We start from the raw sequence: 18,621 nt of genomic DNA on the forward strand, positions 1-18,621 counted from the left end.
CTTAACGCTTTGGGTCCGAAAAATTAAATAAGCGAAAAACAAAATTCGCTCAGACGTGTAGCTTTCAAATGGTGATTCGGACGCTCGCATTTCAAGTCGAAGAAAATTCAACAATTCATTTTATTTCAGAATTCTTGGTATAGTGTAACAGCCAGCTCTATAAGCTTTAATTTGATATAGGGGTTTAGGTATCTACAGTTTAAACCAGTCGTGCTACATCCCTTGGATGCGAGATACCTCTAAACTGTTCACGGTAACCTTAATCTTGGCGATGTTGTTTGTACATCACTTATCTATCATATCCCAGATTCTTGAGTTCATTATGGATAGGCTGCGAAAATCTTTATTTTCCATGAAAACCAGCAATTCATGTTAGTCTAAATTTACAAATTTGAGAAAAAATAAACAAACTTTAAAAAGGTGCAAGACTGATGAGACACGGCCTGCGAGTAGGCTCACCTTTGAGTCACACGCGCGAGCGAAGAAGAGCAAAGCGATCCGGCGGGAAGGAGTCTGGTAAAGAGGCGCCAAGAAAAACTCTCTCGTCTCTCTGAGCAACGTCTCAGGGGGGAATTTAGGGGCGGGTTGGACTGGGCTTGCTGGCCATCCCCCTCCCCCCCCCCCCCCCCCCTTTTGGAAAAGCAAATCATAAAAATTATGGCGGAAATAAGGCAAACTCTCTGAACAGGTACCTCGTTTCCGCTTTGTGGCATTCCTAGTATTTTCATTGAAACTGTTTTCGGTTAGGTTCCAATTCTCAACTTGCAACCTTTTGGGAACATACCCCATTGAAGTGTATACATACATTTTTTTATACATTGATTCTGCAACTCCAATGAACCAGCCAACCCCTCCTGAAAAATCCTAGGTCCATGATGTCTGAACGTCTAAACGATTCTTAAAATTTCGACGATGGCTGTAAACGCCTAGAAAACTATAACGACATAGAGAAAACAAGTCTGTGAGAGCTGCTACACTACTGTGGAAAACCACACGTACACATGGCGCGAAGAAATGCACCCGAGTAATCTTTAGGCCGCGACGACAACTGAACATGAACTGACACCTACGCTACACCGGTCAGGCTGGACCGCTGTCCCAACGCACCCCACACTCCACGGGTCTGCGACGGTGCGTGACTTATCGTCACGCTCGTATTTTATTGCTTCCGTTTTGTTTTGAGCAAAATGGCGGAAGGCAGAGTGCCCCAACTCGGAGGCTATGAATACGAGTTTGTCGGTGAAATTCCCGACGACTGGGAATGCCTTGTGTGTCAGCTACCGCTTAAAGATCCAGTTCAAATCGAAAAGTGTGGTCACAGGCTTTGTGAGATCTGTGTTGGGACAATATTGAGGTAAAGCAGTAGCTACTACACAGTAATCTGTGTACGTGAAGTTATAAATAGAGTTCAAAGCATAAATATTACTGTATTACTCAGCATTATAAACGTATTACGATCAGGAACCGAGACTTAACAAATCGCTCAGCTTGAAAAGGCAAAGCAGTTTACTGTTTAGCTGACGTAATGAACTTCGTTGAGCCGGAGTATTTTTAAAATTTTGTTCTTCGATGTTGCGAAAGAACGCGAAATGTTAAATGTAAACATAAACGCCGTAACTACTGATTCAAGGCATAAGAAATACCTCAAGAGCACAGAATGTTACTGTTTACGACCGGTTTCGCCGGCCGTGAGAGAGCTAGCTTAACTGGCCATGTGGTAATTATAAACGGTTTGAGGTTTAGTTATGATTCAGTTTTAACTTGATCCGACGGCGGAACAAGTGAACCGAATCAACACATCAGCTTGGGTAAGCTTGTCACATCGTATCCCCAGAGAAGACTTACAATTCTTTATCATTACACTAAAGCGAGTCAACTAAACTCTTATTTTAAATAAATATTTAGTCATGTAGTAATCGAGGTTAGCCTGCAACGAGAAGAACAGTTAGCGAGTTAACTTATTTTGTTATTCCTGTTAGATCTCCAACACCGCAGTGTCCTGCCGACAGAGAACCCATATCAAGAGAAAGGGTATATATAATATATATGTTTTTGTTTTTGCTGGGTCGGATTGACCCTGGACACCCAGCGAAACAACTAGCATGTAGTTTAGTGTTTATTGTTTCGGAGTCTGGGATGGGATGACCGAAACAAACAACAGCTGATAAAAGCCTACCCAAGGAAAAGTAACATTCACCTTTTTAGAAATATGCGTGATGTAACAGAGTACACGGAAAATTGACCGGAAGTTTTGTCATCACTGACATTTTGTGCTAATTTGAGTCGTTTTGTTTTGTTTTGCTTTGTTTTCACACGAGGCAATATATGTAATATGTTGAGGTCAGGACTTTACTGGAGCGTTGTAGTTAGCTTTTTAAAGCGTAACTTGGTGAAAACTCAATGGAGCGATACGTACCACTCGTATACAATAACTTCTCTCGGGGCCTTCTGCGGATGATTAAGGGGGTGATAACATGAAGAATTTCAGCCCAATTGAGGGGGGTTGAGGGATGGGGTCGGGGACTGAGTGTTTCCGACGGAGTTTGAAAGGAATGCTCTTTTATGTTTACTGAAATTTTGGCCGGGCATATGGACGTAAAACTTTATGTAACGGGAATCGAATCTCAGCTCAGGCTGAAGAGAGAACTTGGGCATGTATGATTTTTGTACGTTCAATCAAACAAGAGGACAGCTGTGGGGAGAATAGGTTAATCAGACCAGATTGAAATGTTCCAGGTTGAATTCGTATTGTAATCCAACAAAATTCCAATTTCTACATTTGGGTGAATTTCAGGAAGGAAGGAACAATGTGAGGAACAAAACTGACCATATTGTTTAGGGAGCTTCTTCGATGACATTTACATACCTCAGTTTTCTATCTTAGTTAGTATTCTTTCATGTTGGTCTTTTTCAGATTTTCTCTGACGTTGCGTGCCATCGTAAAATTCTTGATGCGCAGGTCAAATGCCCCAATGCCAGTTGCTCATGGATTGGAGAACTTAGAGATGTCCAGGTAAATTGTTTACTGCACTGAAAGTCACCTGTAAGAAGGTTGTCTAGTTGGGATTAGTTAAAACCCATCACGTAACGCTTTTGTTCAGCGTTGCGTGACGAGATTACCAGACATATTTGTTATTGCTGAAGAGGTATATGAGGGATTAGCTCGTAGTCCTTTTATCCTCTCTTGATTGGCACTCAATCCTTCACACAATTCCACATGTCTTACAGGAACAAAATCATAGTTTGCGGCAAGGTGAAAATTTCATCACAGTCATTATCATGATTAATCGACATTTAGCTAATCACAATCACTGAATTCCACGTCAATAAAATATGTCAATACGAGGACCTTTAGCTAAACTGGGATTTTGTTAAAGTGTAGGAAGCGTGGTTCTTTAATCAAAAGCAGCTACACGCATTTGAATTGTTGTTTGTTTGTTCCATTATTAGAAACACGGAGATGAATGCAGTTATGAGCCTGTATGTTGTATTAACGCGGGGTGCAATGAAGAAGTCCTTCGCAAGGATGTCATTACTCACGTGGAGACCACGTGTCTCTGGTCTGTGATTGAATGCGCCTTCTGTTCAGAACGCTTCCCCAAACTGGAGAAAAAGGTCAGTTATTGTAGTTTTTCGTGGTAGGCGCGGTGGCCCCATGGTTAGTGCGCTCAACTCCGGATCGAACGGTCCGGGTTTAACAGGGGCATAGCTAGGATTTTTCAAGGAGGGGTGGGGAGGGGGGTCATACTGTGTCAAAGTGAGGGTTCTCACTAGATTTTCATGTCATTGTCCATGTTATTTTTTCGGGTTGAGGACATTTTGTTGTGTTCTTGGGCAAGACACAAATCTCATCGTGCCTCCCTCCACCCAGGTGTATAAATTGGTCCTGGCGAACTTATAAAAACTGGATGGGGGGAGGAGGGTAACCCTGCGATGGACTAGCATCCCATCCAGTGGAAGCAGTAGAAATACTGCTAGTCACTTCATGCTACTGAAACCGGAGATATATGACGGCCTGGTGGGCCACTTGGCTTGTATGCAGACTTTACCTTTTTAACACTTGTAGTTCTCAAAACTGAAGATAATCATACACAATCATCTTTCCTTTTCTTTGACTGAAACATCGATAACCTTTGTCCGTTATGACACATTTTGTTTTGATATTCTTTGCCCTGGATTAGGCTCACAATGAGGTGTGTCCGAAGTTTCCAGTCGAGTGCAGTAACAAGTGTGGAGTGAAGAACATACCAAGAGAAGAGGTGCTGTTATCTACCAATCCAAAGTTTGTAATGTAAATTATCCTCAACCGATTGTCGTTCCGCCACAGCAAGTTGCTTCGTATCCAGCGTGGTTGCCCCGATGGTGTAGTGGATATCACGCCCGCCTAGCATGCGGGCCGGGGAAGACGCGGTTTCGAATTCTGCTCCAGGCACGAAGTTTTTCTTTCATTTCAGAGACGCTTGTCGAAAGCAGCCTGTAATTTGTTAACATTTATCTAGCACCGATTGTCCTTCATGTCCTTTATGTTAGTTCAGAGGATTTGGTTGTACATTAAGATAATATTTTAAAAGGGGGATTGTGCTCAGTTTAATTTCGTTACAGGGAAACCGAAACGTCGACGTGTCGCAATTCTAAGGGCCACCTCCCATAGCAAAACCCAGCTGTGCACCATCTTGCATGCGGCTCATGCGTTCGAAATTTGAATTGACCAATCAGGATTCAGCAGGCGGAAACAACTGTTCTGTCCTGACGTCGTTGTATGTTAACCGCGAAGGCGTTGAAGTTGGCCAACTTTTCTCACTGGAGACGATGGCATTGATATTCACGAAAAAGGGATTTATATTTCAAAACACTATATCAGATTGTAAAAAGTGAAAAATATGCAACATTCTCCAAGCTTTTAATTTGGCGCCAAAATTTGGTCGCCCTTGCTCGGTAACTCGCTCGTCGTTTGTCGAGTGTTGCCAGATAAGTTAGTAGTTGTATTATTCTGAATAAAATATGTTGTTTCTCGGTAAATTAAACCCGGAATTTTCGATTTAAGTGTTGAAAGAGGCCAATGCAACTTTAGCATTGTCTTTGTTAGCTGTGACCGGTAAAAGACTATTATCGTGTCATTATCGATCGTTTCGTTTCGGAAGGACAGCTCGTTTTTGACCACCTCTCGTACTACAGACGTAGTCACCGTATACAAGGCAGTATATGGATGCTATTAATTACCAGAAACGCGTTTTCAACCTCTACTTAGTGGTTCTTATGACTGAAGGAAACAATACGGCCTAAACGTGACTTTTTTGTCTTGTGTGCAGGTCGCTCATCACACTGAAAAGTACTGTCCGCTGACTGTAATAGATTGTGAATACAGTGCAATAGGATGTACAATTAAGGTAAGGTGTGAAGAAGTATTCAAAACAAAAGTACAGCGATGTAGTTTCAGACGGGTGTCTCCGATAAACGACTGAGCCCGCGATCAGTGTCATTTCTTCACAGAAAGTTGTCATCAATGGACTTTTTCGGCGATACGGCAGTCATCTTGAATTCTATAGTTTCGAATAGCTATTATGGGATGCTTAGGCAGCAAATACATACTAGCATCCCATAATAGCTATTTGAAACAGCAGAATTCAAAATGGCCACCATATCGCCGAAAAGGTTCATACGGCACGTTCGTTGTATCAATATTCTAACATGGCTCCGAGGCTTTCAGGAAAAAATTGCAATTTATTATTGTAAGTTTCCTTTACCACTCAATTCCCAAAAGAGACTGGGATACAAAAAAACACTTCCAAATAACGGTAGACGATTGTCCTGAAAGCGTCGGAGCCATGTTACAGTAGTGATATATCGAACGTGGCTTATTCTGTCGATCAATGGTTTAACTTGTCACCAATTCTCAGCTATCAGTTATTGAACTCCATCCCCACCCTTCTTATTAGTTCACGTTGCTCTTAGTTTCAGAGGCGAGATTCCCAAGCTCATTTTGATGTATTGAAGGACACCCATCTGCACTTGGCTTGCAAGAGTCTGGTAAATATGTCAAAGACAATCCAGGAACAAGCTCAGACCATCACTCGCCTTGAAGAAAAGTTAGAACGCTTACAGAATTCCCCCTTCATCTGGAAAATATCGAACTTTGCATCGGTCATGGAGGCTGCCAAAACAAACGAAAATAGAGTTATAGTTAGCGATCCGTTCTACTCCACCCATAATGGCTACAAGTTCGCGGTCGAGCTTTACCCCGACGGCTACTACACCGATGATAACGCTAACGAGAAGGGTGAATTTATGTCAGTTTATCTCAGAATTCTGGTGGGCGAATATGATGGACTTCTGATATGGCCTTTTCAAGACTCAGTGGTATTTACCTTGTTGGACCAAAATGAGTTAGTGGAAAAAAGAAGGCATCTAAGAAAAGAACTGCAACAGCCGCCCGAGGGATTAGCAAGACCAACCGAAGTCTCAGAACCAGCTTGCGGTGTTTGGGAGTTCGTATATCACAAGAACTTGTATTCTCGCTCCTATATCAAAGACGATACGATATTTGTCAAGGTCGCTTTTGTAGAACATCGGGAAAGAAAGTTTTCGAGGATTTTCCATGGTGATTATGATATATAAAATTCAAAAGTGTGTTTTCTTTCCTATGTTTAGGAAACAGCGTATTGATGGATGCTGGCATTGGACATAAGCTATTTTTATCTCTCATTCCATTCCGCAATGTTCGGATTAAGTATGCAAGATTAGACGACGTTTTACTTCTCAAATGCTTTCAGCCGCTATATTACAAGTAACAATTTTGTACTAATTATGAAAATATTAAGATTACCGAAGCTTAGGTAAAGTATGGTAATGCAGATCTTACATCAAGTTATGGGTATAGTGAATTATTGAAGACAAATTACGTAAGTCTAAAAGTACCTCTAATTCGTACTTTTAACATATTTGTGAATTAAAGTAATGTGAACTGATACGCATAATGCAGCTGTTGCACTTAATAGTAAAACACGCAACTAAACCTTATGATTGCTAGAGAACAAAACGAAATCCGAGGAGGACCTTCAGTGGTACAAACGACAAAGCACTGCATTCTGCAACGATCGCTCCAAATTCTGGACGCAGACAATCACAACGGTCACTACTTTTTTGTTGATGTTGAGACAGACCTTAATGTACAACATTTAAAATTGTTCTGTGAAAATCACAAAAGTTTGTCAGTGAAAGTTTGGAATTTTTTTGGTCCGTCATCAAGAACCCAAACGTCAAACTCGAGAAATGCGCCAGAAAATAGCGCCGTGAAGTTTTCGGGACATCGAGGATGGCACGCAAGATTAATAAGTCGTCACTGTAAATTATGCTTATATAATATTATATTGTTCATGACAGTTGAAATGTCATTTTGCAATTCTTCCATATTTGCAAAGGCGGAGGTCGACGAAACCTGAAGTTCTTGAAGTCTATCACAAACTAGCTTCCAGTGGGATTCGGTGTTTCTTTTCAAATGATCTTGAATGGCTTTTCGTTGGACCTGAATAAATAATCACAGCTAAATAAGCAAATGTAGGCCATATTCGTATTTTCGGTTTTGATCTAGAACTAGCCTGCAATGGAGGATTAATTATATCGGGGAATGTTATTAAAAAAGAGATTTATTCCATTTGGATTTCAAAAGACTTCCCGCATCAGCCTCAGTCACAAGCTGGTTTCAGTCCAATACCGAGAATACAACAAATAAATGGTCTATTCTATTTCACTTAAACCGATCAGGTAGATCGCAAATGAATGAGACTGCTTACAATCGAGGGAGAGTTCAACGAAACGAAACGAAAAAGGGATATGCTAATAAACCTAAACATGACAAAGTACCATTCTTTCAGGCCAAGAACGTAACCGAAAAACAGCATAGTCAGTTTTACAAGATACCCGTGCCTTATTATTACAGTATAAAAGCGCGCCATGGAAGCTGTTACTTCGTTAACTCTCTACAGGCAGGCTAGAATTAGCGCGAGCTTTTGACGCAATTTCAGAGTTTGGAAAGACTCGAAATAACTGTGAAAGCTCGAGTTTCCACAACATTTTTCGTTCAAGGCCCAGACTCCCACTCATGTTTGCTGATAACTCGAAAAACGTTTCTTTTTAGTTCTTAAATACCACCAGTTTATGAGCAAATAATAAACAAAGATTTATATTTTTTGATCGAACTGATAAACACGTGATTTTCCGTTCTCTTTTCCTCATATTTTAACTCGTTTAAATATGTGAGAACTCGCCTACGGGGCTAGTGTTCCCAGGAAATTTCTCAATTCTCCTGAATTGAATTTCTGATTCGTGCTTTTCAGTTATTCCCTGTTTTCCAATTGCCCATAATTCACTCTGTTTGCCCCCCAGATTGTGCATAAACCATTGTTGTGAACTGTTCTTTGGAATATGCAGACCTCCCAAGAGCATTTCACAACAATAGTTCATATAAAAGTTTGGAGGCAAAAAGAGTAAAGTAAGGGAAATTGGAAAATAGAGAATGGCTCGATAGAAACGCATAAAATGATTTCTATTTCTCACTTACAGCAATTACAAGGCGTACCTTTACTTGGCAACCAACATGGGCAAATGTACACTGTACTTTAGTATAAAGGCAGCTCTCTTCAATGTGATCATTCATCTGAATTTTGAAGTGACCAGAAAGGTTTTCATTAAAAATTATAAATCAAGTTCTGTGTCAAGAATACCCACTAACCCATTTAGAGTTCATAAAGAATGAATCAATATTGTGGTTTCACCGCACTGTTGCTCTAGGCAATGTCGCTTGTAGCCTCTCTAGGGGTATCGAATGGTGTTTACGAGCATTCGAGCCTTGCGTTTATTTTTGCGAGCACGAGCAGTGATCAAATTTGTCTTGCAAGCAGCGAGCGCTTTAGAAAATACAGATGGGGAGCAGCGAGCACTTCATAAATTTTTGCTAATCAGAATCACTCTTTTGTGTCTTTTACTGAAAGCAAACGTTATTTTGCGGCAAGTAAATTGGCTGACACCTCCAAAACGGGACAATAGCCCCAAAGCTAGACACTCGTTCTTATTGTGGTTCCCAACAGCTTACAGCCAATAATGCTTTGTTTGATTGCTAAATTACGTCACGTAGCTTCACGTGAGTCAGTGAGTGGTTGGACGCTCAAGGAGATCTAAAGCAATCCAACCCGACGTTGTGAATATATCACGAGAAGAAGCTAAAAGCTACCAGACATTCGAACCCGAGTATATGCGAGCAGTTGCAAAACTCTTGCGAGCGCGAGCAAGCGAGAACTCATCTATATTTGGGGACAATTTGAGCAAAGGCCAACTATTAATTTTGCGAGCACTTTTAAAATGAATGGGACCATTCGATACACCTCTCTCTGGCCACAAGATTATGTTGTGCTTTTCAAGACAAGTTTCTGCTGTTTCTTAGGTACTGTGCGCACGCGAACATTTCTTGCAAGAACGCCAATAGGCCATATTCGTATCAGTTCTCTGTGTTGGACTGGAACTCGTTTGCAATTGAGACTCACGCGGGGAAATATCATTAAAAAGAGACTAATATCATTTGCAATTGAAACTGCTCCTCGCATTAGCCTCAGTTGCAAGCTAGTTACAGTCCAATACCGAGAATACGAGAATGGTATATTTGATTTTCAAGCTAATTTGATTTTAACCTACGGTGTAGATTAATCTGTTTCAATTAACCTGGAGATAACACTGTTATCATCATATATTACTGATAATCAATCTGAACCATTAACAGGGATTGCTAATGAATGAATGCAAATTCTTTCTCACTGATTATACATAAGAGTGTTATCATCGAGTTGAAACAGATCAACCCAGATTGAAAGCAATTTAATCATGGCTGAAGCAGTATAATATGCAACATATATGATAAGTTAGAATTCCCGCAGAACGTGTTCTCTGTTCTTCATTTCCGCCTGCTGACTATCTGATAAAAAAGAAGGGTGTTTTTCGTTTGCACTAGAGTTTTTTTTTTTTTTTTTTTTTTTTTTTCATATTGCAAAATCGAAACCGTAGTTATCAATCAAGGCAATTAAATGAAGCTGACGCGTAGCGCGGGAAAACGCGTGCTAACTCCGATTGTCTTCCTTTGTTTTCTTTTGTTTTCTTTCTTTCTTTTTTTTTTTTTTTTGTTTTGTTTTTGTTTTGTTTTTTTCTTTGTTTTCCTCTGATTCAGATGACAATGCGGCGCGAGACCAATCGCTGATGCAAGTTAGCTTCGACACTTAAGTAAGACGTCTCCATCGATATCGCTCGGTAAATTGTACAGATCATGAAATATTTGATCAAAATTTTAGGCCTACCTTATCTCGCGCAATTTTTTCACCACATCCTTGGAGGCAGTCCACTGGATATTTCGTGCACGCGTCAAAATGATCCTTTAAAAATAAGTGATATATTTTTCAGAGAATGACATTTTAGGAACAGTTTAGCAGCCGTTTGAGATTTGAAGAGAAGTTTAAGAGTTGAAATGTGCAGAAATGAAACGAAACTACTATCACTTCTTGCTCAAGCAGCACCATTGCCTATTTGCTACCCCAGACAGTGATCAAATTACCCTCCCAATAAGCGCAATAGTTCAAGACCTACAACCTACAAAGAGTTCAGATAGTTCGCAGTAAAATTTGATTTTCGAGCGTCTTGGAACATTTCAGCCTCCCCCCCCCCCCCCCCCGTCCACCTTCCCCCTCCCAAACCACGTCAAAAATTTTCTCTTCCTAAAGGCTGGTTTCAATAGCGACAGAGTCGTAGTCGGAGTCGTAATCAGAAGGGTAGAGCAATACGATCTAGTGAAAATTAAACCGACAGAGTCGGAAGCAGAACACCGATTCTAAAAGTGTCTCAACTAACTTTGTCAAATATTGTTGGTAGACTGACATGGAGAAGCGCAAATGCTATCTTAATTCGAATCAGCGTTATTGTTTAATCATATCACAATGAAACAAGTACCTGTCTCATGCACCACACAAAGAGTTTTTTACAGTGGTGACACTCCACTTTCCTTTTTGGGCATTTATTATTCACATGATTGTTCAGATCTTTCTTCAAAAAAGTCTCTTCACAATCCTTGTTAGTGCACTTCACACCCACAAAATTGCAACTGGTCTGATGTGTCTGAAATACAAAATCGTCATCAAGTGCTTTCATTAGCATTAAGGTAATGTTAAGTCTGTATACGAGCCAAGTGGCCCATCAGGCCGGAGCTTATCCCGGTTTCTGTAGCATGAAGCGACTAGGAGTATTTCTACTCGCCCTAGATGGGATGCTAGTCCATCGCAGGGTTACCCCCAGCATTAAGTTCGCCGGTACCCATTTGTAAACCTGGGTGGAGAGAGGCACTGTGAAAGCAAAGTGTTTTGCCCAAGGACACAACACAATTTCCCCGGCAGGGGCTCGAACCCCGACCGCTCGATCCGGAGACGAGCGCACTAACCATGAGGCCACCGCGCCTCCTTTAGCATTAAAGTAGGACGTCAATTAAATGAATGTAACGTAACTATGATTGCCTCTCTTTTCTGAAAGGATTTCACCGACATACATGCTTATTTAACTCTTACTGGTAGGGTTAGATTAGAGCTAAAGAAATTAAGGGGAAAAAAAACAAACAAACGAAAAAAAAAAAGACACCTATAATCGATTACGTATAAGAAGCTGAAATCATATAGCTAGAAATTATTTTCCTTTGAACAACAAGTCGTTGAGCTATAAATGTTGAAACAAACCATAAATACGGGAAAACAGCTGTAAAAACATTTATGTAAAGTAAAGTATACTCCATCTTTGCAACTTAAGTTCAACGGAAGAAGCTAATTAAGGCAGTAGCCTAAAACTGCTCCTTCTTTCCAATTTTTTCTTGATATTATTCCCGAGATAATTCCAGAATAAACTACCGCATGACCGATCATGATCAGGTTTAGTTTCAATTACAGAAGTTGAAAATCAGGTAAACAGTTAACAAATATGAGGAAATTTGTAGTCATAAAAGTCACCTCTATAGTTCTAAGTTCTCCAGTCCACTGGCAACCATAACGTTCATTGGGGCATTTCACCATAAAATCCAAAATTGTCCTTTCAATCGCCACATCAGGATATATGTCCTATGGAAAACATAGCAAGTATACTATTACTCATACACCAAGAACAATAAACCACAATAATTCTCCTCCTCCTTCTCCTCCTCCTCCTTCTCCTCCTCCTCCTCCTCCTCATTGTCGTCGTCATCGTTCATAAATTTTGGTCTATTTGATTTCATTTGTCAATTCAAGGTATTACAGTGCGTTTAGTGAAATCGGGGTCACCCAGACAACGAAAACCAATCAGATGGGCAAAACTGAAACAATAGATTACAATATTTTCGAAACCAGCCATAGGCCCTTTTATACTAGAGGACGCATTATCCGTCCAGAAGGACAGTACATCCTCGCCGTTTTTATATTAAAGACGCCTTATCCGGCTGGACGAACTTGGGCAAACATTTGTAGTTCGTCTGGTTATGCGTCTCTAGCATAAAGACGGGCCGATAAGACGCATTATTATACATTGAACTCACTATCTCAGTTCTGATGGGTCGAAAGCGTACAGTGAATTTTCGAAATCAGCACCCTGTGACGTCATCTCTGCAGATTATACAATAATCTTGTCAAGGACACTCAAGGTCACGGGTAATCATGTCAAGTTCGCGTGCTTTGTGTTGCTTGCCGTCAGTTAAGAAGCAAAAACATGACTACCATTTTTTTTCGTTCAATGTATAATAAAACAATTATTAGATTCGGGTTTTGTGACATCCAGAATCATCAAGGTCTCGGTAAGGGTTATCAGCCACAAAAACCTCATCCAATAATTGTTTATTACACGTCTAGACGAACTATCCCTTGAAATTCGTCTTGAACGACGCACTAGGAGAGGTAGTTCTTTAAAGGAGCTCAAACTCCGAAATGTACAGCTGTTGAGACAGAAGTCTCCCTCGCAGCCGTTTTTCATGTCGTCATACAGCGCTCCTCCCAACAAACGACTGCTCACATTTGAACAACATTCCTTTACACCATTTCAACCAATCACCATTCGGGTTACATATTCTGAGATCTGTGTGCGCCAAAGCAATCTAGCCAATCATATTGCGTGTCTCATGTTGAAGTATGGCGACCCTTGAAGAAGCGTTTAATGTTGTAAGTCAGACATTTCTAATTTCTAGCTTAAATGCGCATCAAGAAACAGGAATTAGGGAAATAGTCGAGGAAGGAAAGGATGTATTTATCAATCTTCCGACTGGTTTCGGAAAATCTCTATTGTATCAAGCACTACCACTCGTGTTTGATCTTACCTCAGAAGAGCCTGGTCACATTGTCATTGTTGTGTCAACATTGATAAGCCTAGTGCTTGCGGAGGATCAGGTGTCTCATTTGAAGGAGCTAGGCCAGGGCTAAATGCAGCCAACGTTAGTTCACTTAAGGCGAATATTCGGTTTATGGATCACCCGAAGCATGGCTTAAGAGCGAACGATGGAGGTCAATGCTGACGAACCCTGTGTATTCTAAAAAACTGTATGCCATGGCAGTCGACAAAGCGCATGTCTTAAGGCAGTGGTAAGTCTTTATATAAACACGCGTATGAAACAACGGAAATTTGGATAAAATAGATCAATGCGGTTTTTAATGGAGGGAACATCACAAGACGAGACAATGGCAACATTCCGCGATTCTTACTAGAAGCTGTACCAATTAAGGTCAGTCGCACCTAAATGTTCTAATGGTAGCCCTGACTGCAACTGCAACGAAACTGACCAGAGACACGATTTTAAATCTTCTGAGCATGGAAAATACAGTAGAAATCAAGGAAAGTCCACACAAATGAAATGTTGCCTATGTTGTGCAATATGTGGACAGACATGGAACTGGAATATTATTTTGGCTGGCTTGCCGATGAACTAAAACAGAATCGAGAGAAAACAGAGAGAACGTTATTTATTGCCAAACCTTAAGACAGTCGTGGTATATTTTATGCTACTATTAAAGCTCTTATAGGGAAACATATGTTTGTTGGAGATGACCACGGAAATGTCCTCATTGAAATGATACATTCGTGCACTCCTGCAGCCAATAAGCAAAACATTTTCGAGTCCTTTCAGTCTGACAACAGTAACAATAGCCCTCAGAATGGGCGTTGACTGCCGAGGTGTTCATAGTCATACATTCAGGTAGTCCTTCCAAAAACGTGGAGTCTTATAGTCAAGAATCTGGCAGGGCAGGAAGGGATGGCCACTAAAGTGTTGCATATGTTCTGTATCATGGAGTTATGCTGAGCCATATTGATGCCCGTATGAAGTCTTTCATTAAGATTGAAGAGTGCTGGAGAAAAACTCTTCTGAATCACATTGAGTCTGAGTCTGTGTATCCAAAACAACCCCACCTTTGCTGTGACAATTGGACCACTCGATGCAAATATGGTAGGACACCGTCAGATAAGCACAAGTCCGTGAGTATAACTTCGAATAGGAGACAGGCCAATGGGCAGCATTATCGGAATATAAGAACTTCCCTGTTGGCTAATCACAGTAGAATTGGCTACCGTATCAAAAGAAGTGCAAGTGTGAAGCGCGCTATTACTCGAGAACTATAAACACTTCGCGGCTTTCCCAGGGCACGCTTCTACGGTTTTCCCATCGTTATCTTCGCCTAATAAGCGCTTCGTTCTCGGAATTTTGCATTCCTCATGTGTAGATTCCCTTCAATTCCTGTTTAAGCTCTTCAAGGTGATCAGATGCCTTTTGAACTTGATAAGGAGTCTATAGCAGGATTTGCAAATTGACAACTCGCTGGTATCTGAATAACTGCTGGCATTAACATCGAGACAGGATCTAATAATCGCTGAGAAATCGAAAGAACTTTTCCCAAATATGTAGCCAGTTTTCTTTTTCTCTCAATTGCAGCGGAACAAATAACACAAAGATCAATTTGCAAAACCTTTTTCGGTGTTTCCTCCATTGTAGAAAAACACTTGCGAGTTTGGGGGAAAAACGATGTTGACTACATTCTCCTTTGCTATGATTGGTCACATCAAAAACAATGTTAGTCAATGTTAGTTAGACAACAAAGAGACAGGAATGTTGTTCGAATGTGAGCAGCCGTTTGTGGGGAGAAGCGTTGCGTGACGACGCTAAATACTGGCTGCGAGGGAGACTATTGAGATAGTGAACGCGATAGTTTTTCCGAGTTTTAGGGTTGGCTCCTGGATCGGGCTGCATTAATGACTAGTTTGAAAATCGAAAGCTGGGCAAAAGTAGAAACACGCACAGACAGCAGGAGGGAAATTCATTTTGTAAAAAAAGTGTCAAAATCTATTATTCTACGATTTTTTAACAACAACCGTAAAGATAATATTTTATGTGGCCGTACGTTCACAGTGGAAAACAGTAAATCTAATGAGGTTATCACGCTTGTAAATGATAAAGTATAGTAACGCAATAGTTTCTAACGGGAAAGTACTGAGGCTTTGAGCTTAACAATTTGTTAAACAGACACCGTAGTCGCGTCAACATCACAACAAACAAGTTGAGATTTCATTGTTTTGTACCGGATATTTGATTGGCTGGATTTGAAAATGTTAGAATCGATTGTTTCAGTCCTGCCACCTGATTGGTTTTCATTGTCTGAGTGGCCCCGGTTTCAGTAAACGCACTGCAATGAGATTTGCGAGATAAAATTAAATAAAACATTTATATCGGTCGCGTATAACTAATTTTGTCTGCTCACTTGAATATATATAACTAATGTAACTTCTCTGAATCAAAGTGGAGAAGTAAAGTACTTACTTTGGCGGAACGCTCATCAAGGGATCGACGGTCAATGGGACATTTCCTCTTCCTAAAAAAATGCAAATAACTATAAATCACGCTCTAAGTCAAAGTTAGTTCACCTAAATTTTAGAAATGGCCTGCCACCGGATATCATGGAGCGTTATCGTCCGGCGTGGCCAGCAACCATGGAAATTTATTGGAACAAAAGACTCCTACACGATTGGTTTGAGCCATGCACCAACTTGGCCGCCTTTCATTGTTTTGGGATAGTAAACTTGATTGACTTTGAAGGTTTATAGATTTTCCATAATTATCCTACCTGCGAAGGGAATTTTTTTTTTGCGCAGTCCGTTTTTCCAAGTCGGGAACTGTTCCTTGATGCGTCATTTAGGGCCGATTTACCCGGTACAACTTTGTCACATGCGAGATCCTACGACATTACCGGTAATTGCTTTGTGAAAATCAAATCTATAACTCGCTCACGACTTCGGATACTTCGCAGAAAATGTCGTAGGATTTTAAAACATGTCTTAAAACGTTACGAGAACCGTAGGCTAAATCGATAGAAAATGACGCATTTTGTGCCATATCTCGACTTAGTGAGGGCAGGAAGGTGAAGTTCTTTAGCTTCACAATGGAGTTGTTGTTGACTGATTCGCATGCGGCGCCATGGCTGCTGACCTAATAACTGCATTCCAACACGTTCGAAAGTCGTTTCTCGAAATGTACTGAACGGATTAAAGCGAAAAACTTGCCTTGTTTAAAAGGTTTTTCAAAGCCCACTGCTAAAATATTTGTTTTGATTCCCGTTTGTTAGATTTTGCTCCGAAAATCCCGGTGCAAAGTTTTGTATATTTGATCAGTTCGTAAGTGAAAATGTCGTGCGCGTGGAAGTCATGTTCTAGGTTGTAAGCTTGTCGCGTGCTATAACGTCGAACCGGGTAAATCGGCCGTCTGCCCTAGTAAGGCTTTTATCGTAGCACAGGTCTGTTTCACAGGGGTTAAATATAAGCAATAAAACAGATACATGCACCACTGTGTCACTGACAAAATTAATGCTAAATGTTTTACCGTAAATTGCACAATTACGAGATCATCACATAACATGATGCAAGTTGTATTCCTGGGTATATTGCGTCTTTCTCCGTGGCTGAAAAAAGCCTTAATACAATTACACCGCGGTGTCCACTTATTTCCTTATTATCACAGAATTTGTGTTTATGAATTCGAACTGATACACGCACGTTTTATTCTGAAAGAGAATAAACCCCGGTAAGTATCGATATCCCCTGGCATCGTCCAAAAACTATTAAAATGAATCTATATCTCGAATCAGCAGGACGATTCATTATTAAGCGTGTTAATCATCGCGCGCAGTTTACAATGTATTCGTCACATCTAAGATGCAACAAAAAGACCCTGGCAAAAAGAACAAATGCTATTGAGAAGAACAATTGTTTCCACATGCATTGCAAGATAATTACCGCAATCAGTACAATAATATTTCTTGGCGAAACTTTAAAACTTTACTGGCGAAACATATACCGCAAAAACGAGGAGAAGTTGATCAGCGTTTGCTCTTTGTCACAATTTAATATAGTTTACAAATTGCAAGTTCTGGCGCGTTTAATTTTGTAGTGCGATCGCGATAACCAAAATACTAAACGTATGTGGAAATATTTGAGTGTGCTTGATGCTGTAGGTATCTGAAAAATTAGGTTTGAGAAGCCACTCTTCATCTACTGAGCGACAAATATGCCTCTAACGAAAAACGTTTGCATAAACGACGACGCCGTTAGATATTTTAATGATCGTGGCATTCAGTTTTACCCTGGCTGCGTGTAACAATAGCGATATTCTGTCTGTCTCGATCTCATAGCTTTACGTTACCTTTTCATGGACTTTTCCAAGCAGTGTTTGCAGAAGCGGTGACCACATTTCGTCTGCACCGGTTCGCGCATAACACATTCACATATCGGACAGCAATATTCCGGTGGAACGTCTGAAATGAACGCGTATTCAAAACCAGACATTGCTACCCGTGACGAGGTAAATGATCGCGAGTTCCTCCGTTGATGTTTTTTTTTTTTTTTTTTTTTTTTTTTTAATTTTTTTTTTGTTCTTCCCTTTTGTTTGTTTTCTTCTGTTTTGTTTTTGCATTCGTTACCAACAAGTCACGCTTGGTCACTAGACCTCAAATGTTCATGACTCAGGAGTCCCAGGGTTAGCTCTCATAATGCATAAATTATCTCAATGGTTTTATCATTTTAACCCGAAGTCTCTCAGCTTACATTTACAACTTAACATGGCATTTCTTCTGGCAGGTCCCGGACAGGGATGGGTATTCTTAGCCTGCGAAAATAGCCGTCCTTCTGGACGGCTGTTTACGCAGGCTAAACTTAGTATTCTCGTCGGACTTTGTGAACAAACAAACCGGCTAATTTGTAGTCCAAGCCAGGCATGGCATTTTAAAATGTATCTGCAACAACAAGACATAAATTACTGTTTCTAGGATTTATAAATCATACGGTCTGAACAAACTCTCCAAGTGAGTGGGAAAGCTTTCTGCGATCTCTGTCATCTCCATCCACGAGAGAAAGATCACTTCGTGACAGCGTGACCCAACACTCTTGTGACATGTACGGCATCGAAGAGAAAATAGTAGAAATTGAAAACGCGCTTTTTCGACATTTTTGGGTTTACTTCGACACATCCCCGATTAAAATCTTCTACAGTAAGTGATAAATGAATAGCTAAGGTATTCATGTTCCACAGGTGAGAGTTTTGAGGGCCCT

At 40.6% G+C, this 18,621-nt stretch overlaps 2 protein-coding genes and 1 pseudogene across 3 annotated transcripts; 2 read left to right on the top strand and 1 right to left on the bottom strand.

The window, feature by feature from the left end:
• The first annotated feature begins 1,153 nt into the window (after positions 1-1,153).
• On the top strand, positions 1,154-6,965 carry LOC110050572 (TNF receptor-associated factor 4-like). Its single transcript, XM_089290964.1, has 7 exons — positions 1,154-1,354; positions 1,980-2,031; positions 2,915-3,013; positions 3,451-3,615; positions 4,182-4,259; positions 5,310-5,387; positions 5,953-6,965. Exons 1-7 carry the CDS (start codon positions 1,188-1,190, stop codon positions 6,613-6,615), a joined length of 1,302 nt encoding a protein of 433 aa, XP_089147090.1. The 5' UTR covers positions 1,154-1,187; the 3' UTR covers positions 6,616-6,965.
• Positions 6,901-18,239, bottom strand: LOC110050551 (TNF receptor-associated factor 6-like). Of its 2 annotated transcripts, XM_089290968.1 has the most exons (8): positions 17,717-17,849; positions 16,146-16,976; positions 15,842-15,893; positions 12,024-12,131; positions 10,984-11,148; positions 10,338-10,412; positions 8,576-8,653; positions 6,901-7,522 (listed from the first exon to the last, which is right to left on the bottom strand). In XM_089290968.1, exons 2-8 carry the CDS (start codon positions 16,211-16,213, stop codon positions 7,337-7,339), a joined length of 732 nt encoding a protein of 243 aa, XP_089147094.1. In that variant the 5' UTR covers positions 16,214-16,976; positions 17,717-17,849; the 3' UTR covers positions 6,901-7,336. The 2 variants fall into 2 exon arrangements, with proteins under 2 accessions (XP_089147094.1, XP_089147093.1); XM_089290967.1 differs by lacking the exon at positions 16,146-16,976 and having other exon boundaries at positions 17,717-18,239.
• LOC149110120 (ATP-dependent helicase wrn-1-like) lies at positions 13,170-14,649 on the top strand (annotated as a pseudogene).
• Positions 18,240-18,621: the final 382 nt, after the last annotated feature.

The sequence above is a fragment of the Orbicella faveolata genome, unplaced genomic scaffold (assembly GCF_042242905.1).
Source record: "Orbicella faveolata isolate gen_17 unplaced genomic scaffold, um_ofav_v1 contig_24, whole genome shotgun sequence".
NCBI lineage: Eukaryota > Metazoa > Cnidaria > Anthozoa > Scleractinia > Merulinidae > Orbicella > Orbicella faveolata.

Coding starts and splice junctions, on each gene's coding strand:
- LOC110050572 (XM_089290964.1), top strand. CDS start 1,188: ATGGCGGAAGGCAGAGTGCCCCAACTCGGAGGCTATGAATACGAGTTT. Junction 3,014..3,450: donor GAGAACTTAGAGATGTCCAG/GTAAATTGTTTA, acceptor TTCCATTATTAG/AAACACGGAGATGAATGCAG. Junction 3,616..4,181: donor TCCCCAAACTGGAGAAAAAG/GTCAGTTATTGT, acceptor GCCCTGGATTAG/GCTCACAATGAGGTGTGTCC.
- LOC110050551 (XM_089290967.1), bottom strand. CDS start 17,859: ATGTCTGGTTTTGAATACGCGTTCATTTCAGACGTTCCACCGGAATAT. Junction 15,894..17,716: donor TTGGAAAAGTCCATGAAAAG/GTAACGTAAAGC, acceptor GCATTTTTTTAG/GAAGAGGAAATGTCCCATTG. Junction 10,413..10,983: donor TTGTGTGGTGCATGAGACAG/GTACTTGTTTCA, acceptor TTATTTTTAAAG/GATCATTTTGACGCGTGCAC.